The 14268-nt window shown below is 44.7% G+C and overlaps 1 protein-coding gene across 1 annotated transcript in view; it reads left to right on the top strand.

Annotated features, from left to right (window-relative positions):
- The window catches only part of ADCY2 (adenylate cyclase 2), a 388875-nt gene that overhangs the window by 255914 nt on the left and 118693 nt on the right, over positions 1–14268 (top strand). Inside the window, exon 5 of the mRNA XM_045863676.1 lies at positions 13256–13404. Coding sequence (XP_045719632.1) covers positions 13256–13404 — 149 coding nt within the window. The remainder of the gene's footprint in view (positions 1–13255; positions 13405–14268) is intronic.

Below are 14268 nucleotides of genomic sequence, written 5' to 3'. Positions count from 1 at the left end.
CCGTGATCTCCATGCGAACTAATAAGTTCGCTGTTGCTCAGGTTTGTGGGCATGAGCAAGAATTCTCTGGGCTCTGTCTCCTCCATGAGACTGCGTGGAGGGGTGGGCAGAGTAAGACCCAAGCCTACCCCACCTCACGCTCAGCTCTGGAATCTTCTCTGTCTCTTCCTGGCCATTGGTTTTGGAGTTTATGATACTGAGTCATGCCCTTTTTTGTGTCATTGCTGTAATTGGTGAAATTTCTTTGTTGGTTTTATAAATGTTGGTCTATTTTATTAGGTATCATGGGAAGGAAGTTCTGCCCCATGCTGGTTTTAACCTGACACCTAAATTTGAGCCCCTATCTTATTCATCTACTTAGAGTCATCAACAAATGCAATCATAATTACTGATCATTTGATGAGTGTAATAGACATCTAGAATTTCAAAGGATATGCAAATAAAATTCATTATCTCTGCCCATTCGCCCCCCCCCCCCCAAGTCAATGAGACTATAGTGGGGCAAACCAGGGTAAGTGAAGGAGCTAGAGAATAATTAATGACAGTGGGCATCACCGGCTATGAAACCAGTCCTAATTCAGAGAAAAGCACAATGCACGCGGGTTTGTACCAGCCAAAGGAGACTTTGCCATCACCGAGGCTAACATGCATGGGCCTCCTGCCTGCCAGGCACTGTTCTAAGCCCTTTACAAAGGGCTTAGAACATCTCTTCCTCTGATCCCATAGCAACCCCATTCAGGAGAGGCTTCTCTGTCCCCTTTAAGATGAAGGGCAAGGGTAGATCTTCTAGGAGAAGTAAGAACAAAGCGGCACAGGGAGTATAACGGGAGAGATTACGCAGGGAGAAATGAGCAGACCCATCTCTCTGGAATCTTATGAAAGAAATGGTGGCAAGTCCTGTAGGGGGACTTGCTGGGACCATGAACATCCTGGACTAGTTTTAGACCTGCAGGAGGGATAGCTGAGTCCCCGGGGCCATCTCATATCATGAATGCTGTTTTTGCTGATGTGTGGATGCTGTCAGCAACGTACAACCAGCAGGTGCTTGGTCTTATGGACAAAACCATTCAGGTGCGGTGGAACATTTGTAAACACAAGCAACTATCATTATAATCTTCTGGCAATCGTGATATGGAAAGTTAGTACATAATTCTATTTCACTTTTTAAATGCATGGTCCTTTAAAACCCGATTTTTTAAATAGTTTTGCAATATTAGGAAAAGCATGACTGAGGATCCGACATCTTATTTTATGTGAGTTTCTCGATTGTGAATCCAAGTTGAGTAAGAATCTTAAGGTCCGTCAACTGAATTGAAAATCTGGCTGCTTCTTTTAAAGATATCCTGCTCAATCATAATTGCATATATTATATGCAAAGAACATCTTGCTTTGGGTAGTGTGGTATTGTGTGTTTCTATCAGCTACCAGAAAAGCATTTTAGTAAAATCACTGAACAGAGAACAGAACATTCCCAGATATTTCAGTGGACCACTTCAGACTGAATCATGACACATAACTGAATGCCACTCCATTAATTTTCTCCTTTCCTTTAAAAATTGTTCATTAAAAGAAATCTCAATCCTACGCAATTTTTGTTTATTTTTATTTTCGTGACAAGGAGTCAACATTAACTTTAAAACCTCCGCCCCCCACATTGTCTGAGCTAATTTATACAGACTGATGTCTGAAACGATCTTAAAATAAGTTGAAAGTGACTCACTGCATTTGTGGACAGCTGCTGAATTTCCATTGTGTGTCTTACTGGTTTGAAGGCATTTCTAAGAATTATTTGCTAAGTGTTGATCTGGGGTGGAAGCCAAAATGGGGACATAGTGATGGCAATGAAGTAGCATTCGCCTCATATCCTCATCGAGAGCCCATCCTCCCGGGTCTCCCACTAAGGAGTGGAAGTCCAGCCCGGAGCCAGTGTTTGGACAAGAGAGAGAAGAGAGAGAAGTGGTGTGTAGAGCTGGACATGTGGTGAATTCACAGAGTCAAGTTGGAATCCAATGTCTTCCTGATCGGTACTTGAGCCTGGGCTCTGGGGTTGCTCGTGGAGACGGCCTGAGCATGTAGACCCTACAAAAATTATTTAACCTTTGGATCCATGAATGCTGGAAGGCCCTGCCACCCAGTCTGTGTCCGATGAAAACCACCGCCATTCCCCGCCATCCCTTGAATCTGGACAAGCTTCTTTCTCACTTTTTCTAAAAGAACATGGGAAGTCATGCTCTGGGATGTTTGGAGCAGAGGTCTTATAAAGCCCTGAAGGTCCCCTCTCATTTCTAGGGCTACTGCCCTGAGATCACCTTTAGGGAGCCAATCCAGCCTCACGGAGGATGAGAGACTGTGTGGAGGAGAACCAAGGCCCAGCCTCCTACCAGAAGCTGCGGCCGTGTGGCTGGGAGCATGGTGGGCCTTCCAGCCAGCCAGCCCTCCCGGTGAGTGCAGTCCCCTGGCTGGCCCGCAGCAAAACCACAGAGGAACCGCCCCGCCAATCCACAGGATCGTGACGAAAAAAATGCATCACTGTTCTAAACCACTAGCTTTGGGGTGATTCATTTGGCAGCAGTAGATAACTGAAGTATATTTCTGATCCAGTCCAGGCTTGAGCTCAGGTCTGCACAGGCTCAGGGGAGGGCAGCGTGCAATTTTCCTTAGAAATCACTGCACAGGATGCGGTGTTTTATCAGATATCAGCTTCGTCACCTGTCCCTTCAGTGCTCTTAAAAATCTGTTTACCGCCTGACAAATATGTTTATTGGCATGACCAAGCTGAGAATTCCCAAGCCTGTATAGGCTGATGTTGTGATTCAAATTAATCAATACATACGTTTTAATGTAATATCGCCTCTCTTCTCATTAGCCGTGACTTTCGTTCCCACGCTGATCTCAGTTTTTGATTCCTGGCAAGAAACCCGCCCTCTTTTTCACGTTGGCAAGGCTGAAATTCGTAAGTTATTCATCCTCTCCTCTGCGGCTCTGCGCCCTGTTCTGAGCTGTGCACCTTGCATCACACCGAGCACAGGAGTCGGCAGCAGGAGGAGCCTGGCCCCAAGTCGTTTGCATGTGCACTTGCCTTCTACCTGCAGAATAAAAAACAGCAGTGCCACTTCCTTTGCTTTAGAAAGATCAGATTTCAGCACACCTTCAGGAAAAATATATGAAAGAATAGAACCACCCTTGGTTCTCCACAGCCGCCCTGGAAATCCGTGCATGCACGCCAACTCCCGGGCACCGTGACCCAATCAAAAGATGTCTCTGAATCTGTATCTAGAGGTGTATAGATGTCTGTAGGTGTAAACGTATGTACACATGTGTTACACACATATGTGATATACATACACGTATTTATTATATCCATTCTCCCATCATTTCTTTTAGCACAGAAAAGCACAGGTTTTTAAAAATTACCAAAACAAAAAAAATTCAAAATGTATCTCTTTTTGGCTGCCACACTCAAGGATGGCTTTCCACTTCTTTCTGACACCCTCCAGAGTGGAAGAAATCTAAAAGTGGAAATGACAGTAGAAATCTATTCAAACACCTGTCAGCCTACAAGGAGGACTCTGAGAGCCAAAGAAGTTATAGTTTTCCCATTGTCCACTTAGTGAGTGACAGAGTGGAGGCCAGGATATTCTTCAGATTTCCATTATTGAAACACCAGACGATTGACTGAGCTACTCAGAGGAAATCTGATTTAAAGCGTAATGAGGTGTTTGTTAGTTGCACATTCACACCTTCCTTCCTGTATCTGACAAATGTTTATTGAGTGTCTCCTATCTGTCAGCTTGGTGTCCCATATGGGGATATGATACCAAAGAAAGCCCACTTCGGGCACACCAACACCTACAGCCTTGGGCAGGAAAGTAAACAGATGGCTCCAGCAGAGTTCAAGAGTGAACGCTGGGTGCCAGAATGATGCACGACACCTGTCCAAGTTGGACACTCCACAGCAGCAGTGGCTGGGAACAGGATGGGGGGCAAGGAAGAGGGGCAAGTTTTGTACATAGTGGGAAGGACAGGAATCGCAGCTTCATGGACACAGGATGGTAAGAGGCAAAGAGTAACCAAGGGTGAGAGCAGGTTTCTGCATGGTTACCTTTTAACTGGAGTAAGGTTACAAGAGGAGGGAAGGTGATGGTTTCTGTTGTGGAAATGCTGCATTTGCAGTCCCTGCCTGTGACCACTATTTTGTCTCCCAGTATCCTTTCTCTCCTATAGTAAGGAGACATGCCACCCAGCATCCCTGAGAGAGACGGACAGCCTTACGATGACCTCTGGCCAATGGCACGTGAACAAAAGTCATGGTGTTCTTCCAAGGGACACCCTAGAGAGGTGTGCTCTCCCATTCTGGAAGGATGGGGCAAGAAAAAGATGGAAGCGATGGATCCAGAGTCCAGGGTGGGAAGGAAGGGAAGGCCAGGGACAATAGGGCAAAAGTAGTCAGGTTAGAGTTCCAAAGGGGAAGTCTCGCGATTCAGAGCCAAGGTTTTCAACCAGGGGAACTTCCCAGCCTCCTCCCCACTCCTCAGGAGAGAGCACTGGGCAGTGGCCGGAGGCAGTGTGGGTTGTCTGAGACAGGAATGGGGCCTCTACTGGCATTTCACCAGTTAGGAGCTACTAAAGTCTAGTCTTAGTCTGTGGGGTAGATGCTGCTAAACATCCCATCATGCACAGGACAGCAAAGAACTGTCCAGCCCCAAATACCAACAAGGTAAATGTGTACAATGAAACTGCCGGATGTACCTGTTCAGATTCCTTCACCTAAACACACACACACACACACACACACCATGCGTGCCCTCTACAAGCTGATCAGAGCTTGTCTGCCTGCCCAGGCTCAGCCCACAGGCTGCCAGGTAGCTTCCTATGAACTTAAAATTTGTATGTGTCCTTAACATGTATGCTCAGAATAAATGAGTCAGAAAACTCACTAAGTCAAGGTTTCCTACTGCATTACCTGTATGATTTAAACTTGAGTTATCATCACACGTAACTTGCAGTAAGGTGTATTGCAACATGTTTTTTCTTAAATTATGGAACCTCCAAGCCATGACTTCCTTTTTGTCAGGTAGCAGTAAATGTGAGGTCTTGAACAAGAATCACTGTTTTTTAGCTAATATTCAATGTTGTTGTCTCCAAAGACAGAACTATGCATGAGACTTAGGTGGGAGAATCCCTGAATGAAAATCTGCAGTGTTACTAAGAATGCATTCTCTAAAGACAAAGATAGAGCTTAAATATGACTGTGTCAACAATATGATTACACAGACCGGGTATGTACCAAGCCACCGTCCAGAAACTGCAGCCAGAAGGCTGCCTTTATTCTTGAGTTTGAACCCCAGGCATTTCATTTGAGTTCCTTTTAATAAAATTCTAGGATGTGACGGCCCTTCAGCTTTTTGCTGTGGGGATTTTGCTGGACTGTTTGCTGCTTGCGTCCTTAACTAAATCTGAGGAAGCTCCGGACATTACTTGATGTGTGGAATGAGAATTAGTACAGTTCTGTTATCTGTCTTCCCTCATTGTTCTTCTTTTCTGGAGAAGGGGATGTGGTGCAGAAATTGTGGGCACATCTCTTGGTATCAACCGCGTCCTTGCCCAAGATGACAACCCATGTTTGAGGGCAGGCGCATTATTTAAAGGGTGTTATCTGCCGGGTTGTGTCTTTGGAGGCTTTTTTCTGGAGTCTGGCATTAGGGCACTGTATTTTTCAAGACAAATAAGCAGCAATGGGAATGTCGACTTCAGCGCTAGGGAGTCCTTGGATCCCCTCTCCATGCCATCTACTCATCTCTGTATGCACAGCAGAAAAAAAGGAAGTGCCTGGTTCAGGATCCAATCACGGGTCCACAAGAGAAATGTCAAGCAGTTGCTTCCAGAATATTCAGCTCCCTCCCTTTTCAAAGACAACCTTTGATATCAGCTGCAATTTTTTCTATGCCCCAGCATTGTCTGGGGGGTGCTTCTGGTGGGGGGAGGTTCGGACTGGGTGGGTGGGAAGAGGCTGAGGGCTGTTGATGGTATAGGAGACTGATGGGGCTCACCCCAAGAGCGATTTTGCTCTGGGGTTCAAGTCTCCACATTCAGCCTTTGGAAAAAGGTCCATATACCCCCCCCAAAGATAAAGGGGAATTAGCCACAACTCGAGAAACTGCCATGGGGAGCAGTCCCCTCCCTGTCACTAGCCGAAGCTGTTATTTATTCATCTGCCCATTTATGGGTTGTCCTTTCTCTTGGGGTACAGTTTAGGAGACCAGTTAAGAAGAGCTCTAACCATGGACTACAGCTCTGTGGGTTCAAGTCCTGACTCCACCATCTGTTTGGCCTTCAGTTTCCTCTTTGTAGAAACGGGCAAAAGAAGAATCACTCACTGGTTAGGTTTTGGGGAGCATTAAGTGAGATGATGCTTACAAAGCACTCAGAATGGGAACCGGTATGTGGAAGGTAGCCAATAAATATTTGTCGAGTGGGGAAAAGAATCGGGAATTAAGAGCACAGCATCCGCATTCAAGTTGAGCAGTTCTGTAATTTCCTCAGAAGACAAGGAGGAAGTTCATGTCCATGGTGTTCCACATATTGTTCTTTGATCAACAATTCTGAGTGCCCCAAATGTGACTTGAGAGACCTTTTTTGAGGCAAATGTTGGTCGCAACCTTGAAGGCACTGGTCTTCCCTCCAAAGCTCTGTGTGCCCCCGGCAGCCACCCTCGTCTCTCACACCGCCTTACAGGCTCGTCTGGTTTCATAAATCTGAGCATCCAGGCTCAGGCAGAGCAGGCCACTCCACACTAGGATCCCATCTGCCAAGGGATTAAGCAGAGTGAACCTGCAGGCTCACCTCTGTCAGGCAAGGACCTCACTTGGTGCCTAGCAGACAGACTGGAGTACTTGTCCTTGTCCCGGCCGATGCTGTGAATGTCCCTGTGAAACCCTGCACTGCCAAAGTCCCTGAGTATGGGGACATGCGGTTGGTTGAGGAAAGCCCATAGCTTTTGTATTCAGCCAGGACACCCCAGATAGGAGAACAGAGACCACAACGCTCTGTGTGCAGGATGACATCTGCCGCCACGAAGAATAGGTAGATTCTGATGACTTCAGCCTTTAGTTAGAAAAACATCTTTTAGACGTGTCATTCCTGTTTTTTATCATGGAAAAAAGAAACACAGATTAGTACTGAAATGTTCCACGCTTTGAAAATCCTGTGCACACAAGGACTGAACGCGTGGGGCGGTGGACATGGCCCTGCAGTGTTATATCTATCTCAAGAGCTAGACTGGGCTGTGGCAGAAATCGCCCCCAAGTCAGAGAGGCTGGCAGCAATAATGCCTGCTCACTGGTGTTTGTCCAGTATCGGTGGGCTGCCATTTTGTGCCAGGCATGGGACCCGGGCTTACCGGGGACACTGCTGGTCCCCACAGCAGAGGGAAACAAGAACATGGTGAGCCCCATATGGCTCTTAAAGTTGTGTGTAGAAGGAGCACACATCATGCTGGCTCACATTTCACTGGTCAGACTGAGGCCCATGGCCAAGCCTACAGTGAAGAGGGCAAGAAAAGAAAGGGTCAACACCTGTTTCAAAAAAAATAATTCAGCGTACTGCGAGTGTTTCGTGCATAGAACTGCCTTGGGTATCTAGTCATCTCTAGCGTGTGGGTTCATTGAGGGATTGCATCTGAACATTAAATTATTCCATTTCACTCCTTGCAATCTTTCCTCAAGTCAATTCCAACAAAACTTCTTTTTATTTCTTGTTATCTTCTTCCATCCACAGTATTATTGGCATCTCCACCTTTCCTTCTTCTCAGGAGAAATCTTCCGGCCACCTGTACATCATGGGGTTTTTTTGCCCCCGCACCCCAAAAAGAAAAAAAATCCAGAAGTGTGGTCAGTCTTTACACATTTTCTCCACATTCTTTTCTTCAACCAACTTCACCTGTTCCAGGCTGGATGGTGTTCCTTGCCTGTGGGCAGATGATCTCTGAAAGGCCGATCAGACCAGAATTAACACCACTCTGGAGCACTGTACTATTTTACTTTATGTTGTGTGAGAGTGGAGGTCTGTTTGCATGAGGAGATCTCCTTTGGGTGATTCAGCAGCATTGCTGTTGAGTTGTGTTGTGCTCAGACCATGTGGGTGCACGAGCCTGAGAGGTGCCTATGATCCTCATGGACCCTTCCTGCCATCTTGCTCTGGGCGCTGTGTGCAGTGGCCGGCCCTGCAGGCTGGTCGAGGGAACAGAGCTGTGCCTCTTATCTTAGGACCTCCATATTGTCTACCTGAGGACTGAATATTTCTACCTTATCAGTGATTTTTATTTTTTCTCACCAGAAGCTCTGTTTCTGAGAATTGAATTGACAGTGGATTGTAAACAGGTCAAGTCTAGAAGTATCCATTTACCGTTCCCCATGACTATAAACACAGTTTATACTTTGACTTGATTGGCCCTTTTGTTCTCCAACTTCTCTGAACTAGAGAGTCATCACATGAGAGTGATAATTTCATCCTTGTACCCTCTATTAACGGTGTGTGCTCTAAAAGCGTCTCCATCATCTCATTGAGCTCGAAAATCAGAGCGAGTGGAGAGACTGGTCAGTGAAGTCGGGAGACACAAGTTCTAGTTGGTCTTGACTCCCTGGTGAACACCAGCCACCTCACTGCACCCCTCTGAATGAGACCTATACCTAGCTTGCCCCTTATTTTGGTAAAAAATGTTTACATTCAAATGAGATTGACTGTGACCAGGGTTGTAAAATGAGGCAACAATATAAGCATGTAACGAAAGGACTTAGTGTTTTGTAAAAGGAAATGGTGATTCGTTGAGTGCGTATTGGTTTTAATTTGCACAAAGCATTCCAGTTTTCCTAGACTGTGGAGTATAAACAGGCAGGCTTTCCCTCTGCACGCCAACACGGGCCGTTAATATGGCACACCAGAACTTCTGGCCCTTCTTCATCCTCCTCCCCCTCGTTGAAGTCACTCTTCAAGAACTAGCACAGCCTCAGTCTCCTCTTGTCTCCATTATCAAGATTCCAAGTGGTCCCTCCTTCTTCATTGTCCTTCTGACAGTATTTGCCACCATATTGAGATTTGAGCACTGGGGCTCTTTCCTCTGTGAGTCACCAATTGCCCAACTCCAAACCACTGAGAAGTAAATTCTGGAAAGGGCCTCCTGTGGTTCCATCAAATTCTAGGAATTCACATGGACATGGAGACCTTCAGCTCCCCTAGCTCAATAGACAAATTTTTTAGACACCCAAACTGGGACTCAAAGGCTGGAGTGATTTGGTTGAGGTGTTCTAGATAGTGGCTGAAAAAGTTCAGGAACCCACATCTTATTCCATGTTGGTGTGGTTTCTGCTACAAAGTGCTGCTACTGTCTTTCATACGTCCATTTCATGACTGCATTTTTTGTAAAAACCATAAAAAGATGAAACAAGACCTTTAAAATATTAAGAGTATTCAGTGTGTTCTGGTTAATTGATGTGAAACAGGATTTTTAAGGAGGAACCTAAACAAAACAAGCTAAATCTAACAACAGGAAACAGCAACAGTAGCAGTTGTTACTAGAACTTAATTTTGGGGATGTGCTGTTGATGGAGGTTGGTGCCAATGGAGGATGCTTATTTTCTGAGACCAACAGACATGAAGCTGGCTGCAAGAGAAGATATGATCTGGGGAAGGTGTTGACATATCTTTATGTCCCCGGCAGGTGTTTTCCGAGTACGGTGTTCTCAGCATTTGTTCCTGAATGGACACATTGTCCTTTCATATGGCAGGGCAGTATTGAATGACATCATCTGTTTCCTTAGCACCACATGTAACCCTGTGGCTGCTTAGGGATCTGGTGTCTTCCATTCTGATAGCTACTTTCTGTTTGGAGGAGAAACATTTGTAACAATATCCCTTCTGTTCATTGCATTGGTTTGGCATCCTGATGTAATTGAATTGCCATTTAAAATAACAAAATAGAAATAAGAATTTTGAAAGAGAAAAAAATTTTCCATCTTGCAAAAGGAGCATGTCACTGTCTTCCTCTCCTTTGAAAAATTCAGCGGATTTTAATTTTTATTACATGCATGGCTTATTGAAGGCACAAGGCATCACATGCATTATCATATCCTAGCTCAAAATTTAAGTACAAGTCTTCTTTGCTTAAATTGGATTTTCCTATCAACCAAAATAATCTCCAGGCTAGCATAAAAGTAGAAAGTTATAATATCTGCTTTGTTTCATTATATTAGAAACACTTTGGAGCTCAAAATGTCCTACACTTTGATCAACAGTGCATTGAAATTTACTAACTCTGTAGCTCTTCTATGAGGCGCAATTTAAAAGAACAAATTCTAGGGAAAAAATGCTAATGAATAATAACTGGAGGTTTAATAAAAGGATGTATTGAGATAGACCCCTCAAATCAAGGCCAAGTTGTTTATCAGATAACCTTTGAGTAAGCTAGAATTAGTCAGATTTTCTGTCATTACACAGTCTTTTCTAGGAAGAGAAAGAAGTAGTAATGGTATGCATCAGTCAATCTAATGACAACTTGATTTTCCAGAAATCCCCTTAAGGAATTTTTCCAGTGTACTTGGAGGGAGAGTGTAGCTAGGTTACATCCGGTATATTAAGCACTTACATTTGTGGGTCACTTTCCGATAATTTGGCAGGGCACACAGCTACATTAGCAAAAACCTGAAATATTAATGGAAATATTAACCTTGTCAGATTATGAATTGAGTTGAAATTTATCACGTGTGCTATAATATGGGGCTTTTTTTTTCCTGCAGAGTATAGCATTTTGTAAAGGAAAAAGAGATATATTTAAAAGTGTACTGATTTACAGATTTCAGTACAGGCTTTTAGTTGAGGCTCACCCTCTTGCCCAATGCTGTCATCACCAAGAGGACATGTGCAGACCCCAAAGCAAGGACCCCATTCATGAGCTCTAATCAGAAGTTCTGCCTTCCACTCACTGATGCCAGAACAGCATGGTAGTAAGGAAGCCTCATGTTCTTTAATTTGTCTGGTTGGCTGTTACTAAAATCTCAATTCCAGTCTAAATTCACACGGATTCTTGAACACTAAAAAAAGAAAAAAGAAAGAAAATTTTGGCTTATACGACATATGTATACACACACACACACACACACATCTTGTATTTTTGAAACTACCTATAAAAAGCCAGTCATCCAACTACATCTGAGTCTAAAATAAAGATCATAATTTACATTTGGTCATTAAATGAAGCTATGGGCCTGAAAGAGAATTACTATATTGGATTCTTCTTTTTGTGTTCATGGACTCTGTCCTTGAAGAAAGGCTAACTTTGGGATTTAGCCTATTCTTATTACAGAATATATGAGAAGGAGAGAAGGAAAAGATCTCAGTTAGATTTACCCCAAGCAGACCCTAAGACAAGGATCTGGGTGGAGTCATTTAGTTGGAGGGTAGTTACAAGTAGCAGAGTGAGGGAGTGGATCGGGGAGGGAGGTAAGCTATTGGAAGGAGGCACTGGTGACATTCGCGGCTCAGTCTTGCTGGAGACCCGCAGTGGGAAATGTGGTGCATGCTCAGATCTTCCTGCTGAGGGATGTGGGTGCTGGAGCTGGGGTACTCATCCATCAGTTACTCCCTCATTGGTTGAGACCCATGAAACTGTAAGGAATAAGCTGCAGGGAGCCTCCAAGGAAGGCAGAGGGAACATGGATAGGACAGCACCGGCCACAAGAAGCATGACTAGAAGTGAGTGTAAACAGTGGGAAGGGCTACTGAAGAATTCAAGATAAGAAGCAAATTTATGTATTTGGGGGATGGGTAGCAAAAGATGAATAGATGATGAGTCTTGATATCAAGATTTCAAAAGGGTTTGTCATTTATTTAAAACATAAATCCCTTAAATAAAATCTTTTTAAAAAAAGGGTGGGGGGAGGCACCTGGGTGACTCAGTCATTAAGTGTCTGCCTTCGGCTCAGGTCATGGTCCCAGGGTCCTGGGATCGAGCCCCGCATCGGGCTCCCTGCTCCGTGGGAAGCCTGCTTCTCCCTCTTCCACTCCCCCTGCTTGTGTTCCCTCTCTCGCTGTGTCTCTCTCTGTCAAATAAATAAATAAAATCTAAAAAAAACCCCCATAAATCCCATTATCTTTCCACATGGGTTCTTAGATCGGAGAGAGAACAGACTTGTATTGCCACCAGGCCATCAAACAAATAAACCAACCTCTCAATTTGTGCATAACAAGGACACAGACTTCTTTTCAAGTTTTAAATTTGAATGTCTATTTTCATGTCATTAGTAGTTTCTTGATATTCTGAATTCCAGATGGGTCCATTTTTCTGGGGCTACCTGTTTCTTTACTAAACCCAAATATTACTTGCTTTTTTATTTCATTATTGAATTCAGTATTTTCCATCCTCCTGGTGTTGCTTATCCTGGCCCCTGGCTGCCTGCTGAGATGTCTGTAGTCTCTTATACCGGACATTTTACAGATGCTATTCCTGACTCTGTCTTTGTAATAGTTTAGAATCACTAAAGGGGATTTGGGTGGTCATCACAGGAAATGAAGTACTTGAAAATACTTGACTATCTTACTTAGAATGTGCGGAATATTTGTTGACTTTCTGAAATGCAATAAAGCTTGTACTTTATCTCCCAAATGAACAGGCAGGCGAAAATGAGTGTTTTCTATCTTCGACTGACCATAGGTTTCTGGCATTTTTATATCATTTCTGCTTTACTGCTTTAAAATCAGAGTAGAGGGCGCCTGGGTGGCTCAGATGGTTAAGCATCTGCCTTCGGCTCAGGTCATGATCTCAGGGTCCTGGGATCGAGTCCCACATCGGGTTCCCTGCTCAGTGCAGAGCCTGCTTCTCCCTCTCCCTCTGCCACTCCCTCTGCTTGTACTCTTCTGTCTATCTCTCTGTCAAATAAATAAATAAATAATCTTTAAAAAAAAATAAATAAAATAAAATCAGAGTAGATAAGTAGTATCCTTGGAGGAAATATCTTTGCTTACCTTTATTCCCCACTCTGAAGAACACATACTTAGAACTCCATAAATAATAAATAATATAATACATGCTGACCTTAGAAATTTTGAATTCTTTTTCAACATGTCCTTCTACACTCCATATTTTAACTTGTTGGAAGAGTCCTCCCCTTGGACCCTCTGCAGATCCGTGATGCTTTCAGAGATGACTTGGATGTTACCGTAATGATTTGAAATGTTTTGGTCTTCCTCCCACACCCTGTTTCAGGAGCGGCTTCTGCTCTCCCTGCTGCCAGCTCACATAGCCATGGAAATGAAAGCCGAGATCATCCAGAGGCTGCAAGGCCCCAAAGCCGGCCAGATGGAAAACACAAACAACTTTCACAACCTGTATGTCAAGCGACATACCAACGTGAGGTACGCTGCTCTGTTCTTGTTCCTCAGCAAGTCCGGGGAGCGGCTCGCCAGCCTAGGGACATTTGTAACTGGGAGCTCACGTCTCACAAAATCCTATCTCCTCTGAAACTGTGAATGGAGTCCCCACTCCACCCCACCTCCCGCTGCCTCTCATGGCCTTCACAGGAAGATAAGGAAGTAGAATCTCCTTCACTTTACTGGATTCTGTTGTCCATCATGGCGCTGCTTTGTATGGCTGGCCTTCCGTCACAAAGGAGAGAGAGGTGGTTAGTGGGGTCCATTCTCTGGGAACGCAATGGTCAGGTTTCCTGGCATCCCTGGAGCCTAGGGCCCTCGGCTCTGTGGTAAGACTGAAGGTAGGGCCAGTGGGTTCTTGATACAAAACCTGATTCCTCAGGAGGGACTTGGCAGGGCCAGGGCCTCAGTGAAGGGAGCACTTCCTGTCCATCAGGAATGATGGGCTTCTGGGGTGTGGCCAGCCAGTGACCAATATCACAAGGGACTGATGTGCACCTTAATTAATTAATAGTGCAAGTTCCTGCTTTCCAAGTCTGCCATAGTCCTCATCTGCTTCCCAGGGAGCCATTCTTGGAATCATAGGACGTGGAAAACTAACATGTAATGAGCATGAGTTTGAGATCCAGAAGGAGAACTATGTGGGGCCTCTTTCTCCCTTAGCTCTCCTCCAGAGTGGAGCTGTGTAGGCCCTCACTTCAGCATGGGGGGCATTTCCTCCCATGCTGCCCATCTCCCAGCTGCAGCAGAACACGGGCCCTCCAGACCCAGGTGTGTGGTCCCTCACTGTTCTTCAAGACAACCCAAGCTTCATACCACTTCTTTGGGGTTTTTTTCTTACATCCATCC

Source organism: Mirounga angustirostris, unplaced genomic scaffold (assembly GCF_029215605.1).
Source record: "Mirounga angustirostris isolate CCGP_5_RB_7025 unplaced genomic scaffold, mMirAng1.0.hap1 SCAF_7, whole genome shotgun sequence".
NCBI lineage: Eukaryota > Metazoa > Chordata > Mammalia > Carnivora > Phocidae > Mirounga > Mirounga angustirostris.
This window is presented reverse-complemented; position numbering and strand designations above follow the sequence as displayed.